The 18,545-nt window shown below is 36.9% G+C and overlaps 1 protein-coding gene across 1 annotated transcript in view; it reads right to left on the bottom strand.

The window, feature by feature from the left end:
- The window catches only part of LOC307170186 (verrucotoxin subunit beta-like), a 157,011-nt gene that overhangs the window by 77,050 nt on the left and 61,416 nt on the right, over positions 1-18,545 (bottom strand). The window contains exons 4-8 of the mRNA XM_079891234.1: positions 10,830-11,024; positions 10,574-10,750; positions 10,317-10,493; positions 8,558-8,740; positions 8,315-8,476 (exon numbers count right to left, since the gene is read on the bottom strand). Of these exons, the coding sequence (XP_079747360.1) occupies positions 8,315-8,476; positions 8,558-8,740; positions 10,317-10,493; positions 10,574-10,750; positions 10,830-11,024 (894 nt within the window). The remainder of the gene's footprint in view (positions 1-8,314; positions 8,477-8,557; positions 8,741-10,316; positions 10,494-10,573; positions 10,751-10,829; positions 11,025-18,545) is intronic.

Raw genomic sequence — 18,545 nt, 5'->3', positions numbered from 1 at the left:
TCAGAAGGGTGCTCGTAAGCGCCCCCTTTGCCGAGCCCGCACTGATGCAAGCTTTAAAGCAGACTTCTTCCCGACAGTCCAATAGCGTTACGTCATGAAAGTGCGGACTCAGAGGTAGACCGTGAGTGTTTAAGGTGCCATTTGGGACTGGGCCTTTGTCTACAGAAAATAAGCGACGTACAAGGTAAGAGGTGTGTGTGGAGGAAATGGAGGAACTGGTTGTCAGGGCAACAGTCAGCTGAGCCTCGAGCACCTGGAAGATGGACAAAGGCAGGAACTTCTACAGTGCCTCCCGGCCAAACTCTTTATGGAGACACCGGGCAGAACAGGCGAATTCCATCTGATTGTGGACTCAGAGAAACCTATACTAAGCAGTGTTGCCAACTTGGGCCATTTGGTTTAGCCAAAATTAGCATATTGTTGCTGTTTTGTTTACTTTTTTGGCACAGTTTTTATTTGTTTTTGTTTCCTCCTGCACTGTAAATATGGATTTTGTTTTGTTCAACATTTTGTACAGCACGTCGTTTCCCTTTTCCACTCCAACTGGTTGGCCTCCCTGCAGACCTATAAGTCCAATCGATTGTAAAAAAAAAAAAAAAAAAAAAAAAAAACTTATTTTTATTAGTCATTCTCCTATAAATCATGATCATAATACATAATAAGCAAGAAACCCATGTTTAGTGAATTTTGAATGTGAAATGAACTACTGCGCCAAGTAGAAAATTTGTTCGGAGAACTGTGTGAAGAGATTTGAAAAAAAAAAAAAAAGACCTATGTATTGAGAAATGTGTCCAATAAATTGTAAAAAAAAAAAATTAAAAAAAATTAAAAGGTTCATTATTTATTAAGCACCAATACTACTTTTTCCAGACCGAGTCCGATACTGTAATCAATACCTGTTTTATAAAATGTTTTCATCAAATATAGATTTCCTTCACTTATTTTCATGCTTACTGCTAAAATGCATTGTATGAGCTTCTGTTACTTTCACTGTTCATTATATTGCTCTATTATACTTATATAGTATAATATAAGTATATTATATTATTATATTATTATACTCAGTGCTGAGGATTGGGTCAGTGGTTCCAGTGAAATATCAATTGTTTATTCCAATTTTGATACTACAACAAAAACTACAGTAATAAATCAAATGTGAAAAAACACTGCATATTCATTACTGTATAAATTAAATATGTATGGATCTTTTTATAAAGCTACAAAATGTAGCCTATTTAGTCAAGAGCATTGAGTAATTTATTTGTCCTTTGTTTGATTAAAGGGGTGGTTCAGGATTTTCAACATCAGACCTCATTTTCAAGTGAGCCTGTTTGTCATTCATCAGTGGAGACAGTTTTCAAAAAAAATTCATCCAGTCCTTACTTTTGGATAGTTCGCCGGTGCTAGGCTAGCGCGAGTCAACGGTGCACGCGTTAGCCTGCCATTAAAAACAGTTTTACCCACTCCACAGTACACCAAAAGCAAATCAATTATAACGCCAGACTATCGATGTAAATGTCTGTTGAGAGAATAATGTTAGAATTCAAACTACACTTGCATCTCAATGATCGCATTACATTTACAGGAACTAGTTTCTCAGCAGTGGCGGAATTTTACTTTGCTCCGGTTAGTAGTACTGCGCCGAAAAGTAAACACAGAACAGAAGCGCACTACAGTCGGGACGTCTAGCTAGCTAGTAGTAGTCTTGGTTGCCTAGGTAACTTAATATCACTCCGCCGCTGCTGTAGACTGTGCTAATAAATACAGGGAACAAATTATAACTAATGCAATGTGATGAAAGGGTAGTTTGATTTCTAACATTATTCTCTCAACAGACATTTACATCGGTAGTCTGGCGTTATAATTGATTTGCTTTTGGTGTACTGTGGAGTGGGTAAAACTGTTTTTAATGGCAGGCTAACGCATCTACCGTTGACTCGCGCTAGCCTAGCACCGGCGAACTATCCAAAAATAAGGACTGGATGAATTTTTTTTTAAAACTGTCTCCACTGATGAATGACAACCAGGCTCACTTGAAAATGAGGTCCGATGTTGAAAATCCTGAACCACCCCTTTAACATTAAAACACAGCAGCAAGTTTATTAAAATGCTGCCCCTTTAAGACCGAATGCACGGACCCTATGTGAATAATACGTTCACTTGAGATATAACCGACTTTGTTTGCTAGGATACTCACCAAGATGGGCGTTTTTACATAATTGTTGTGTGAATTCGTCCGTACAAGCTCATGATGTGAAAGACAATTCAATTCAGTATTCGAGCGCTGTCTGACGTTGGTTTTCGGGGTGCGCGCTTTGGATGTTTGCGTTCATGGGACTTCTTGACCTGCAAACGTCCTGTAATAATGTCGGAACCACTCGTTCCTGGACTCTCTCGTTATAGTGTTAACGTTAGAAAGTCAGTTAACGTTAATAATAAGCTACATGGCTGCAGAGCAGGGATCAGGGTCCGGCTAAAGAGGGCACCACACAGGCCCGCGCTACCCAGCCTTCTTGTGTCCAACGCCAGATCGCTATGCAACAAGATGGATGAGCTGGCGATGATCATCGAGGCAAACAGATATGCTCTACATCTTATACACTCACGACTGTACCCCAGCTCATGAAAGCAATACTTTTATTAAGTTTGCGGATGACACCACTGTAGTTGGACTTATCCATAATAAGGATGAGTCTGCCTACAGGGATGAAATCCAAAAACTCTCCATCTGGTGCTCCACCAACAACCTGTCTCTCAACACCTCTAAGACTAAAGAGGTGGTGATAGACTTCTGTAGGAAGAGGACTGACCTTGCCCCGGTCTACATCAAGGGAGACACTGTGGAGAGGGTTAAGGACTTCAAATTCCTGGGGACATACATCTCACAGGACATCACCTGGGCAAACAACACTACAGCCCTTGTGAAGAAGGCTCAGCAGCGGCTGTACTTTCTCAGGTCACTTAACAAAATTAACCTCTCCCAGAAGTTGCTTTTATCCTTTTACAACAGTTCTATCCAAAGTATCATCTCACACGGCATTCTGGTGTGGTTTAGTAGCTGCACCACTGCTGACTAAAAGGCGCTGGACAGAGTTAGGAAATCAGCACAAAACATAATTCACATACAGCTCCCCTCACTCACTGACATATATCACACCAGATTCCTGCAGCGGGCAAAAAACATAATTCAGGACTGTTCCCACCCAGGTCACTTCCTCTTCACTCTGTTGCCATCTGGAAGGCGTTACAGATCTTTCAAGGGTCGCACTTCTAGACTTTTGAATAGTTTTTATCCAAATGCTATAAAGCACCTGAACTCATGACTATTTGGATTGCACTGCACTTTAATGACTATGTGTTTTATTTATTTATTTATTTATTTATTTGCAATTGAAATTTAGTTGTTATGACAATAAAGGCAATAATAATAATAATAACGGCTCGGTTTACTTTCTTTGCCATTGACATCCGAGTGATCTGACGGAAGAACAAACTTTCATCTGTGAAAAGGGATGTGCTCGCCCCACTGCGTGTGTTTCTCTTATCAGCTCGCGCACCACAGCTATATAGGCTTTACTTTATTTAGTTTAATATTCCACTAATGAGATACATTTACTTCATAGACAGCCTTCTTTTTTATCCCCATTATATGTTGTCAGTGTTTCTTTGTCTGGACACAGACACTGTCATCACATTTGTAATCAGAAACCCTGAGCAAAAATAAAGTTTAATAGCTAGCATATTTCTTTCCCCCGTATTTGCGTGATAGTAAAAATACTTGATTATTAGCACTTTTCTCTTTGGTATTACAGGCTTTTTGCAATCTTTTTGGAAAAGGTTTTTTTTTTTTTTTTTTTTCATACACATTCTCACTTAGCTGGCATTAGGCAACACTGTAAAAAAATTCTAACCCTCCCAAATCAAAAATTTCAAGTGACCGATAACATCTACATTTTTCAATTGGCCCAAGTGAAATTCTGTAAATTATAAAATTAAATTTACAGATTTTCACTTGGGCCAATTGAAATTTACAGAATTTCACTTGGGCCAATTGAAAAATTTAGATGTTATCGGTCACTTGAAATTTTTGATTTGGGAGGGTTAGAAATTTTTTACAGTGAAGGCAAGGCAAGGCAAGGCAAGTTTATTTATAGCACATTTCATACAATGGCAATTCAAAGTGCTTTACATAGAAGAAATTAAAATAATAAAAAGAAATAAGAATAATTAAAACAGTTTAGAAAAATAAAAAATAAAATACAGTACAGTACAAACAGTTGGACGAACAGTGTGTTTTAAACAGAAGTGTTTTGAGTCTGGATTTGAATGTGACTGTAGGAGCACATCTGATCTCTTCTGGAAGCTGGTTCCAGCTGTGGCTGGCATAAAAGCGGACTCGCCATGCTTATAGTGATTTCTAGCTGATGTGATCTGAGTGATCTGTTGGGTTTATATTCAGTGAGCATATCTGCAATGTATTGAGGTCCTAGGCCATTGAATGATTTATATATCAGTAATAATACTCTAAAATCAATCCTAAATGTAACTGGAAGCCAGTGTAAAGACCTGAGGACTGGTGTGATATGTTCATATTTGGCGGCAGCGTTCTGTATGAGCTGCAACTGTCTTATGGTCTTTTTGGGAAGGCCAGTGAGGAGTCCATTACAATAATCCACCCTGCTGGTGATGAAAGCATGAACAAGTTTCTCTAAGTCTTGTCTGGAAACAAAGCATCTAATTCTTGCAATATTTTTCAGATGATAGTATGTTGATTTAGTTATTGCTATGACATGACTACTGAAACTAAGGTCTGACTCTAGTGACACACCAAGATTCCTGACTTGATGTTTAGTTGTTTGACCCCTAGAGTGAAGGTATGCGTTCACCTTGAGAACTTCATCTTTGTTTCCAAACGCAATGACTTCAGTTTTGTCTTTGTTTAACTGAAGAAAGTTTTGGCACATCCAACAGTTGACTTCATCAATGCATTGGCACAGGGAGTCAATGGGGCTGTAGTCATTAGGCGATAGGGCTAAGTAGAGCTGTGTGTCGTCTGCATAGCTGTGGTAAGCAATTTGGTTCTTTCTCATTATTTGGGTCATTGGGAGCATATACAGGTTGAACAGGAGTGGCGCAAGAATTGAGCCTTGAGGGACTCCGCATGTCATGGATGTCCACTCAGACTTATGATCTCCTATACTCACATAATAACCTCTCCCATCTAAGTATGACCTGAACCATTTTAGGACTATCCCAGAAAGCCCCACCCAGTTTTCCAGCCTGTCAAGAAGTATGTTATGATCGACAGTGTCAAATGCAGCACTGAGGTCGAGTAGTACCAGCACTGATAATTTGCCTATATCAGTATTTAAGCGAATATCGTTTATTATCTTTATGAGCGCTGTCTCTGTGCTGTGGTGTGGTCGGAAACCAGATAGAAAATTGTCAAAGTATCCATTCGAGCATAAGAATTTGTTCAGCTGATTGAAGACAACTTTTTCAATGATCTTGCCTATGAAAGGAAGATTTGAGATCGGCCTATAGTTGCTTAATATGGTCTTATCCAGATTGCTCTTTTTCAGGAGGGGCTTGACAACTGCAGTTTTCAGGGAGTTTGGAAAACTCCCAGAGAGAAGTGAGGCATTTACCACTTCTAGAAGATCTGCTTCTAAACTGTTTAACACACTTTTGAAAAATGATGTGGGAAGTGTGTCAAGAGTGCAGGTTGATGTTTTAAGGTGCTGTACGGTTTCTTCCAAGATTTTGCCATCAATTTCTTTGAAGTCAGACATAGTAACTACTTTCTCAGGTGGTCTGATCTGTCTGACCCCAGCGCAACTCAAGGATGTGCTGCTGATCACCTTTCTGATATTATTGATTTTCTCAGAAAAGAAAATACATTAAATAAGTTTTTTTTTTAAGCACATTTTAAACATGTTGATTTTATCATTTATTTAGTTTTATTTGCAAGAATTACAAAATAGAGAAACTGGATTGTAAAAGGTTTTATTTTGATTTGCTCCATTTGTTTTTTATTAGTACAGCTGATACATCAGTGATGTTTTATTCTCCTTGTCACACACACTCAGGCAAACTCATCACTCCATCATTACAGTATTGTATTAGGGGGATACTGCCTATTAAATATTTGCCCCTCTGACATACAAATGTGATTCTATCCTTATGTGGTGAGAATATCTTTTCCCGTGGACGCCATTGCAGCTCTATACCTCTTTTATCCATTTCCTCCACCGTCACTGAACAAGGCTCTGAAACAAACAACATCTCACTGTCACTGTTACAATATACATTCATTGATTCATCAACACAGCCTAACTACAAGATTACATCAATCTTACAAATAATAACAATAAATACTGTTAGAAAAGACTCATATATCTTTGTTGTATATGGTATAGAGTGTCCATACTTACTTAAACACTTAATATGCCCTCTCCATTCGCCTTGTTCACAGGTCATGTATTTGGAGTAGGGGTGACGCTGAACCAGTGTGTATTTATTAAAGCAGACGTATTCAACTCTCTCCCCTGAACTGTATTCAGGTTTTGTCATTTCTGTTGTATCTCCAGAGTCCACTTGTGGTGGAGGTCCACATTTTTCTAAAGGGGAAAGCAAAGTTATTTATGTATTTATTTTTAAACTCTTTTTAGATCACCAAAGAAGATAATAACATAGAACATGTTATTAATGTAATGCACATTATTAATATGAGAATTTGTGGTAATTTTTCTAAAATGCTTTAAAATGTCTTTCTGAATTGAATAGATCTGTGGATTTTTCCATAAAATATATTCTAACTAGATCTAAATTTGAATCAAAATTGCGTTTATCCATGTAAAATTCGCTCCCACAGTGCTAGTGCGTAGCTCTGCTGTTGTTAGGTTATTCTGGGTGGTTGCTAGGACATCTTCTTTGCCCAAATCAAGAGAGACGATGTGTCGATGAATTACATACCAAGGTTGAGCATTTACTTTAACATGAGCAATAGTGATGCTTGCAAACACTGCTAATAAAACTAAACTAAATAAGCATATAACCTTACCTCTTACACATTTGGGGAAAGGGCTGCTCCATTCTCCATTTGGCTGACAGGTGATTTCTCTCTGTCCTTTTAATATCAGCAATTGTCCATTGCATGAAAACATTAACTTGTGTCCAGGTTTGACGGGACCCTCAATATCAGGGAATCGCTCTATTTTTAAGTCTTCCACTGTTGTGCGTAGAGAACACGTTGCCTCTAGAGAAAGCAGACACGTATTTATACAAAGAGAAGCTTTTATACTTTATGTGGCCCTAACTCGCAATGAGCAGTGGTTTAGCATAACAATTACATTTTTAACATATGATATTGCACAAGCCGAGTTACAGCCAAGCATTTTTTTGTTATATAATGTGTATCCTGACTCTAAGGTGTGTTAGCTCGTGTGAGATTTGTGATACAAATAAAACAAATGACATTTTTCCACTAAATTCACAATCATTCTCAGCTGTTGTTCATCATGGATCTAATCATTTTTTTTTACCCATTATGTAAGTAAATGTGATTCTATATTCATAACATTTTAAGTAACTCTTTTGTGCAGAAAAACATTCCACTCCATTTTCCATTTTCACAGATCCATCGTCCTACTGGAATTTCATTATATGGCTCAGTGCACTAGAATTTCTTTATTTCCGTAAACATGTTTCTCATGTGTCCAAAATTTCCCCCAAAAAAACTATATGTGGCGAGAGACTGTGGAGTCAGATACATTATTTAAAAGCGTCCTCATTTTTTATAAGAAAGCACAATGGCACTAAAACACTCATTTTATTTTGATTCTAGAGAGCATTTGATTGGACAAAAAATCATCCAGCATACAGTTTACCAGCAAGCTGGTAATGTGTATTATTACAAACGTATCTGGGTACTTGATGTTATAATTCTTTTTAGAATAAGAAGTTTTAAAAGACATATCATAACCAATCAAAATCTTACCTTCACATGTTGGTGTTTCTTCCCAAGTTCCATTGCGGCAGAAAACTGTACTCTTCCCATTCATTAACAATGATCTTCGACATACATATGTTACACTAGATCCATGTGCATACAATTCTTCAGATTTAGATGTTATTAATGAATATTCCACCTTAGGAGGAATGTTACAACTGACGCCCACTAAAGAAAAATGTTAATGGAAATTCATGAAATCCAGTAAGACTGAGATTAACATCGTCAATAAATAGTGTCTATTGTCCATTATATGCTGTCGCTGCTCCCCACAAACATGCAATAAGAGTTTGAGAAGCTCACCATCACACACTGGTTTCTCCCATGTACCATTGATACATGTAATGAAAAGTTGAGTTGATATGAACCCTGGATCACATTCCACTTCAGCAGTTCCTCGATCATGAAGGCTTTGCTTTAGTTTTCCATGGTGAACACTGGGAAAAGCACCACATTCTTCCTCCCCTGTAAAGACAGAAAACAGGAAGCACATTTCAGTACACTATCATTCGTCTAACACCTGAGACTGACAATAATAAAACTCACGGATGCACCGAGGTTCTTTAGACCAAGAGCCTTTGCTGCATGTCACTGAATCCCACCAGTTCCCAGGATTGGTGAAGGGTTTATAACCCGGATTACAGGAGTAAAGGATTTCTTCTTCATTGGAGGGGAGGCTGTATGTGAACCCGTTTTCCACGGATAGATCACGGCACGATCTCTGCTTTGCTGCGAGGAAACAGTTTAAAAACATAAACATTCTGATCCCATATGTTTTGAGTCGTTATTATGCAGACGTATAATGATTTGATTGGATATTGAAAAAATTCAAGATAAAGGCAGTATGACTGAGAGAAATTAAAAGACAAAAACGAAAACTTCCAAGAAAGCGTAATCTCACAGACAGGAACATCATTATTCCACCCCTATTTAAAAACTGTAAACACAATGTTTATATATTCTTTACAAGTGTAACTGTACAGTAAGAGAGTGTAAACCCATGGCCTCAAGAGATGCACTAGCAATTGACACTAGAGTCTGTGGTCTTTAGAGTCCTTGTTAGTGTGTCCGCCTCCAATGCCGGAGTCCCTGGCTCGAATCCAGCAAGGAGCAGGTTGAATAGGACTAGTTACCCAAGTACAATATACAGACCCTTTCCAAAAAATTTGAATATCATGGAAAAGTTTATTTATTTTCAAATTCAAAACGTTAAACTTCCATAGATTATGGATTCAGGCCCACAACTTAAACGATTTCAAGTATTTTCCAGCAGGATTTGCACCTGCCCACACTGCCAAAATAACCAAAACCTGGTTCAATGACCATGGTATCACTGTGTAATTACTGTGTGATTTCATGTAATATTCTAATTTTTTGAAATCCTGTTTTCGTGGGTTTTATGAGCTGGAAGCCCAAATTATGTACAAATAAACAACTAAATACTTGAAATCGTTTAAGTTGTGGGCCCTGAATCTATAATCTATGGAAGTTTAACGTTTTGAATGGAATTATGGAAATAAATAAACTTTTCCACGATATTCACATTTATTGGAAAGCGTCTGTAATCTGATATGACCTGTCATGCAGTTCACTATCACTGTTTCACCATCAGTGTAAAGATTTTTAAACTGGTTCTAAGTTTCCATATTTTATGTTTTCTCGAAGACATTCTGAGAAGCACAAATGTCACACAACGACACAACTGTGTATATTAAATGCTGAAGTACTTGCACAACTAGCCAACACTCTCTAGAGATACAGTTAAATGTTTTGGGAAGTGCATATAATATAACAATTATGTTCAAATCAATAAAATCTAAATGAAAAAGACATTCAAATAAATAACAACAACAAAATTGGCCGCAATTAATGAAAAACAACCAAAAGACGAAGCCGAGGAGTTTCACAAGTGTCTTTGTTGGTCTGTCTCTGATACTCTTGTCTGCTTGGGGATCAACAAGTTAATCATTTATTAAAGTCAAAGAGAGGTTTTTCTTACACCGGACCACTCTGTGCACAAGCAATATTTACACTGTTCGCTCTTGTTCTTCTTGAATCAAATCATAAAGTATATTGTGGTGAATAAATCTGTTGGGCATTGGAAATGAGTGAGATTGAAGAAGATTCACAAAATAATATAAATATTTAAAATGTAGCGTCTTATTTAATTTGGAGAATCATCCAATCAGAATGAAGTAAAATCAAAATTCTGATAATTTCTATAATAATAATAATGAGAATAATAATAAGTGATAGTAATAATAAATACATTCAATTATAATTATCATTAATGATACAAAAATACCAGTGCATTGTCCTATGCCTGTCCATTCAGTCTGGGAATTACAGGTGATTTGTACAGGCTGCTCTGGTTCAAACCCAGGACGACATTTATATTGTATTCTTGAATAGATGTTGTAGTGTGTTCTCTGATCTCCCACAATCTCTGCATTTGGGATGTTTGGTGTTGCGCACATTTTTACTGTAAAACAAAAATATCCATCATTCTAATTTGAATTCATAATATATGCACAAATTGTAAGATTTAATATCAGCCCATACCAGCACACAGTGGTTTTGGTGTCCATCCATCTCGAGTGCATGTGGCCACTTCTGCTGTTTTATAATATCCAGACATGCAATAGTAATCTTTTTTTGCTCCCAATGTCTTATCTCCCCAGAATAAATATCCTGGGCTAGACACACCACTATGGTCATATGGAACTTCACATCTAATTTCTGACACAAGATTCATATTATTTTAATATCATGCAGTAAGTTCAGCACTAAATGCAGAAGTGTTTCTCTATAATCTTACCCGCACAAACAGGCTCATAATCCCACTGCCCATTCTCTCGACATGTAAATGATTTGATGGTTTCTTTTGTTTGAAAGATCCAGTATTTTTCAGTGCAGGTGATCTCCACACTTTCTCCAGCTCTGAAAATAGTTTTTCCCTCTGGGTTGATCTTTTTTACTCCAAATGTGGTTGACTTAAGCTCACAAGTTACTTCTGTACAAGACATAATTATGTAGAAATAAGGGTAAGAAGAGATAAAGCATAAAAAATGTGTGAAACTGGATTTGCATGCTTTGTCTTTTGGGGGAAACAAAAGATTCTGACAATTAAAAAAAAATAATAATAATAATTAAAAAATCCTAAAATGGGAAAAAAAATATAGCTTGCCATAAATAGAGTACAATTTGAATAAGTCCCTAAATAAGTATAAGCACATTTTCTATTTTTAAAACTTTAGCAAGCAATTTTTTTTTTTTTTTTATTTATCCTTTATTTTACCAGGTGATGTCCCATTGAGATAGTCAAATCTCTTTTACAAGGGAGCCCTGGGGATTTAGAAAGTAGTTATTAGTAAGTAGTTTTTTATTATTATTATTATTATTATTTTGTAGTTACCAAATAATAATGATCAGCAAATGCTGTTGCCTCATGATTTTCCCCTAATAATAAATAAATAAATAAATAAAACAAAAAAACATTGATTAAAACCCAGAAAACAACATCAGTTGGACACTTTCTACAGCATCACAGGAAGAAAGTAAATAATCTCATTCCATTTTCTCAACTTTTACAAATATTTGTGTGTTGACTCCTTTCATCGTTTAGAAACAAATCAAACTAAGATCAAGCAAATATTTTCTTGAATGCTTTGGAAATATATAATATTAGTTTATTAACTACATACTTGCTTTATTTTAATATTCAGTTTTGAATTTAAGGTTAATGGCTCTAATCTAATTTAAGAGTTTTTTTGCATAATGAAAGCTATATGGATAGAATGATTTTAGTGTTATTTAACATATGAATTGTTTATTATGTAACATTGGTGTATTAACATCACATTCTGGGTTCAGAGTCCAGCCAAATTTAGCACATCTGGGGATTCCCTCTCTAGGTTTGAACCCTGGTGAACATCTGTATTTGAATATGGCATCTTTCTGGTATTCTTGCATTTTCTCAACAACAAAACCATTTGGTATATCTGGTGCTGTGCATGTTATCTCTGTGTGAAAAGCAAGGGAAAATGGAATAGTTTAATTAGTGTTTTGAATAAAGCTCAGAAATCTGTGATCATTGGGCGAAGATACAAACAAACACTTAAACAGTGTTATGAACCTTTGCACATAAAGCACATTTACCCTTTCTCACAAGTATACAACACTGTTGCTCCAAAAACAAACTCAGATCCTGATATAAGACTAAAATCACCATTTGCTGTGTCCCCTGGGTGACTGCATTTTATCTCTGCAGAAATCAAACAACGACACAACTGTGTATATTAAATACTGAAGTACTTGCACAACTAGTCAACACTCTCTAGAGATACAGTTAAATGTTTTGGGAAGTGCATATAATATAACAATTATTTTCAAGTCAATAAAATCAAAATGAAAAAGACATTAAAGAAAAATAACCAAAAGACGAAGCCGAGGAGTTTCACAAGTATCTTTGTTGGTCTGTCTCTGATATTCTTGTCTGCATTGGACATGAGTCTTAAACATGACATTAAACAAACTTTTAAACAAATATTTAAAATTTAGCATCTTTATTTTGTTACTTTTAATTTGGAGAATAATCCAATCAGAATTAAATCAAATCAAATTATTTTATTTTCTTCATTTTCTCTAGTCCTGTAGCACTGATTTTTTTTTCACTTTTCTTCTGAATAGGCAGTTATGTTTTATTGAAAGCCAATTTTGCCAGCAGTGAATCTATACCAGTAAAACCTGGCACGCAGTTCACTTACATTGTTTCAATATTCATAATATGAAGCTTTCCAAACTGGTTCTATGTTTTCCGAGAAGCACAAACAAACGTTACACAAAGATGTAGTAGTCAACACTCTTTAAAACAACTTAAGGTCATTTAAAAGTGTTGGATGTGTATAATAATGCAAATAACATTCTACTAAAAATGAATGAACTCACCTTGACCTTGCACAACAGTAACAGAAAATAGAAAACAGGAAAAGCTGATGAATTGTACAGGAACTCTCATTTTGAACTCTCATTTCACAAATGACTGTAACTTGTTTTCTCACTCTGTTTGTATGATGGGGAATCAAAAAGTGAATCATTTACTAAGTCAAAAGGAGGACTCTTTTATACCAGACCACTTTGTGGATGTGCAGAAGGATATTTTGCTTAAAACCCCCTGTAGTCAATACTTGTATCCCTTAAAACTCATCTTTGATCACAAAAATGTCATGAATTTTATTTATGTATTTATACCTTAAAATAGCTTGAATGTAACTCTACACCCTTGCTTCACTTGCTTTCAAGTAAAAAATATCTAATTGAAAAGGACATTAAGATGAATAACATTAACCTCAAAAATAATAGCTTGCCTTCACTGCGCACAACTAAAGGAAAATCACCAAAAGACAGAAGTTCTCATTTTGAGTTCACATCACAAGTAGCTTTTTTCTTTTTTTCATCTGTACAAACCAAAGGACAAGTTACCCTAGACAAGTCAAACTTTGTAAGTCACATTTATGTAACATAAACAGGAAGCAAAAAGAAAGTTCTAAAATATTTGATGTGTTCACTGCTGTGCTTTACAGGTTAAACCTGTTAGATTTAGATTTTTTTCACTGACTAGTGTTCTTTACATTTAAAGAAGAACATTATTACATTAATTAATTAATTAATGATTTTTTCATAATACTTATGTTACTAAAAGATACATTGAGGTAAAAGAAGAGTTTGACCCTTAAAGTATCAGTATGTGCTTAAAAACAAACAAAAAAAAACTGTCGTTGTCTCTATATGACCTAGATTGCCCTCCTTATCTCAAACTGAAAAAAGAAACAAATGTTTGTCTTTTTTAAACCGTAAAAACTGGATGTCATTTACAGGATCTTACGGTGTGGACTTTTGGTAAACACTGAAATGTTAAACTCAAAGGTCTTTAACTTTATAAGTAAATGGTTGTCATGTGCTGAGTTTTGGCACAATCAATGAATTGGATCAACTTTTTTTTTTTTTTTTTTTTTTTTTTTTTTTTCATTTTGTCAAACTAAATATTATTTGAGCCATTTTATGTTCTGTTCAATTTCAGTGAGGTTTACATTTTTGGCAATGCTGTTTCCAAAATTTGTGACAAATAATAAAAACCTTGACATGTGATTTCATTATATATTCATAAAAATTCATTTGATAAAAAAAGAAATCCAGAATGAGCAACAGGGGTGTAAATTTAGCATACAATTAAGCCTCAGAGGTGCTACAGTATAGTTCTAATGGTAACACTTTAGAATACTGTATCTTACTTACTGCATAACTAATAAGGAATTATTGAAGAACTAATAGTTAATTCTTCATTTCTTCACTACTGTTAACTACTAAGGAAGATGTGTTAACTAATCAGTATGTAATATAATTTTATGATTGTTTTAAGTATCAGTTAGTTAATCAATAACTAATGAATTATGTCATATATCCTGAAGAACTACTATTAATTATCTACTAATTAAGGTTAAAAAAAATAACTTTGAAAGTAACTACTAATGAACAGTCATATACTGTAGTTACCGGTAGTGGATGAAGTAGGCTACACAAATCAAGAACTTGAGTAAAAGTACAGATACCCCAATAAAATATGACTTCAGTAAAATTATAATTAGGCCTATTCATTTTCAAATTAACCTTAAAAGTAGAAATGTAATTAATTTTTAAAGTAGCCTACTTAAAAAGTAAAAAGCACTGATCAATGGTTTTTTTTTTTTTTTTTTTTTTTAGACAGTTTTAGTCATTCAGCACTAATAAGAAAGATAAGTGCAGACATTTACCAATAGGCTATATATTGATCAGCAAATAAGCAAACTTTTTATTTCATTAGCAAGAATACATTTTACAGTGATTTGGTGATCAAGTCTAGAGTGCGGGCATTTGCATCCTCTTCTGGAGAGTTCTCAGCGCCGCCGATATGGTGCATTTCTTCGGCAAAATGCAGGTGTGTACGGTTCATTTAATCTATAAAATTATTACTGTGCTGTAAATCATTTTATTTTATGCAAGCAACATACAAGGACGCGATGTCAGTTAGCCTACCTAGCTAACGCGTTGGTCTTTTTTGCGTGATGGAAACGCCTGATCCCTTGCATAAAACAAATAATTTTATTTCTAAAGATACTAAATCTATTTACATCAGATGTTAAAATATGTTTTTTAGAGCTGTGCACTGTTTGTTTATGGGCAGGTTATGGAGTCACAGCATCTTTCGGCGGCGGTCTGAAGTTAGCAGTTTCCCCGCCAAACACGAGCCCAGCTCCCGCAAGAGATCCAGCACTACTACCGTGGAAACGGGAGAACAGAGACCGGGTGATTACACTTGGAATAGTTTTATCTGAGTTCCAAGAGTTTTCAGATACGCAAAATGAACACACAGATCGATTAATCGTGACAAAAACAAAATAAAATAAGCTGTATTAAGAAATGTCCTTATCTGAAATAAAGGAAGATATCATGTACCCTAAACGAGTCATTGTCATGTATTTTACAAAGGTAAAGATGATTACGTTAATAGTGGGGTTTTTTTTAACAGTAAGTTTGATTTAAGAGGGAAGTATGTGGTAATTCTTTATTAATTACTAATAGGTTCCCTATATTTTCACATTTAGAATCCTGTTTCAGGTTATAAGTAGGCTAATTCCTGGATAATTATTTGGTAATTCTTTAATAATTACTAATGGGTTTTCTATATTTTCACTTTAGAATAGTGTTTCAGGTTCTAAGTAATTCCTGAAGAATTATCTAACAATTATTTATTAATTACTAATAAGTTCCCTACATGTTCAGTTTCCCTCAGTAGTTGCCTCTAATACATGAATTTACTCAATGGCATTCTATGCTGAGCAATACAGACACACACAGTACTGTATATACGATATAAAAACTAATCTGAGGTTAGTTAAGGCAAGGCACTTGAGTGGGGTTCCTTTCTGAAGTTTATTTCTTACAGAACACACTCACAAAACCACATAGGCCAAAACCTCTTTAACAATTATATGCATTTGTTAAATAGTTATTGATTAACTAACTGTTACTTAACACAATCATAAAATTATATTACATACTGATTAGTTAACACATCTTCCTTAGTAGTTAACAGTAGTGAAGAAGTAGTTAATGAAAAATTACCTATTAGTTCTTCAATAATTCATTATTAGTTATGCAGTAAGTAAGATCTAAAGTGTTACCGCTGTAATGACTGAAAAACATACTAAAATCAGAGAGAATTTATTATTTATTTTTTTTGTTTGGTCATATTTCCTTATCATAACTTTGATAACAGGGCTGAAGGTTACGATATCAGTGTTACAATATTTGCAAAAAAAAATTGAGACAGCAAATTCAATTTTACTTGCCATGCTGCATTTAAGGAAATTAAGAGGTTTAAATGTTGGTTGGTTTTGCTCTTAGTTAGAGTAAATAATTCTCAAAAAGCATAAATGAAGATATGATTGTTTGTCTGAAGAGAAAAATGACTGGTTGACAGAGCTGGTCTGATTTGAAGTTATTTTGTGCAAATTTTTGTTTTATTGATTTAAATTTCAAACTTAGACTGATTCAATTCAAATTCTGTAATGCTGAGGCAGGGACGAAGCAGAGATATGCAAACACTACTTTATTAACAAAACAAACAGGGAATCCAGCTCAGGACAGGATCATGTTACAGCAAACAATGACTGACAAACCACAAGAGAAACTCAAGGGCAATTTATACACAGGCTAACAAGGTAAAAAAGGGGTGTTGTAAATTGTCATGGGAACACACGAGGGTAACCAAGGGAACTAACAAGACACACCTGGGGAGACTGATCAAATTGAACAACTATAAAGAATTACAAAACATGGCACAAGACAGGAAATAACACAAAAGTCCTTACACAAGACATGCTGGGATCCTCATGACATTACCCGTCGTCAAAGGAGTGGCTTCCAGATGCTCCTAAAAGCAAGTCCAGGAGGGCGGTAGAGCGGAGGCGGGCCTAGGGGTGGGATGGAGGGCCAGGACCATGGAGTGGAATAACTGGAGACGAAGGCAGAGCAGGAGACAAAGGTGGAGCGGACTGGGCAAGAAGAGCTGAAGATTCCCATGGCGGAGCAGATGATCACCACAGAAGAGTAGACGAGCAAAAGACCCCCACGGCAGAGCATACCGGGCTGAAGTCCATCAAGGCGTTGATGAGGACAACCAAGACAACCAAGGTTGAGGACAACCAAGAACCAGGAAGTTCAGGTACGACCTCTGCAGTTGCGTCGAGGCAGACAGGAAGTTCAGGGACGACCTCTGCAGTCGCGTCGAGGCAGACAGGAAGTTCAGGGACGACCTCTGCAGTCGCGTCGAGGCAGACAGGAAGTTCAGGGATGACCTCTGCAGTCGCGTCGAGGCAAACAGGAAGTTCAGGTACGACCTCTGCGGTCGAGGCAGACAGGAAGTTCAGGGATGACCTCTGTGGTCGTGTCGAGGCAGACAGGAAGTTCAGGTACGACCTCTGAGGTCACGTCGAGGCAAACAGGAAGTTCAGGTACGACCTCTGCGGTCGAGGCAGACAGGAAGTTCAGGGACGACCTCTGCGGTCGAGGCAGACAAGAAGTTCTGGGAGGACCTCTGCGGTCACATCAAGGCAGACAAGAAGTTCAGGTACGGCCTCTGCGGTCGTGTCGAGGTACACAGGAAGTTCAGGGACGACCTTTGTGGTCGCATCAAGGCTGTCAGGAAACTCAGGGACAAAAGTGGGCTCTGGAGCGGACTCATTGGCTGAAGAGCAATGTGTGGCCCAAACACACAAAATGGCCACTGTCGTGGAGTACCGAGAACAAGGGAATGACCTCTGGGCTGTACAGCGCAGGCACCGGCAGGCTTGAGAGCGTTGAGGCCAGTGAGCTAGATCAGGGGTTCCCAAACTTTTTAGCCCGCGACCCCCATGATAAATGAGCTGCAAAGAAACTCTGGCCGTCCTGTCAAGGACGCTTGTCAAAAAGTACGGGGAAGCTTGACGCTTAGCCGCTCTGAATAGTGAGTGCGCGCGCGCGGCCGGGGCTCTCTCGCTCTCTCTCTCTCTCGCGCTCTCTCTCTGCTCGTCAGAGGCAGAAGAGCGCGTGCGCGCTGAAAATTTCATATTTTGGTATGAACATTCACCCGCCAGTGTGGCGGATAGCCTTTTGAGATTTACTCGCCAAACAGAAAATCTACCCGGTGTGATCGTACGTGCGAAAGGGTTAAATTAATTGCAACAAAAATATATGGGGCCTATATATTTTTTCCACTTTTTTTTATAGAAATCATCTCGCGACCCCTGCGCCGGGGTCCCGCGACCCCCCTGGGAACCACTGAGCTAGATGACGCTGTTCTAGGGATGCCGGCTGCATGCACTGACATCAGCGGTGTGTCCTCCAAGCTGGATACCAGTCTCACTCTCATAGGGACCACCTTAATGGCTTCATGTGCGACGTTCATGGCGATCGGGAACTTTGGTGTGTCGTCCATGACAGCTGAAGGTTCAGGCAT

This window comes from Squalius cephalus (genome assembly GCF_949319135.1).
Source record: "Squalius cephalus genome assembly, chromosome: 13".
In the NCBI taxonomy this organism is placed as follows: Eukaryota; Metazoa; Chordata; class Actinopteri; order Cypriniformes; family Leuciscidae; genus Squalius; species Squalius cephalus.
The sequence above is the reverse complement of the archived record's forward strand: the minus strand, read 5'-3'. Positions and strand labels throughout refer to the sequence as shown.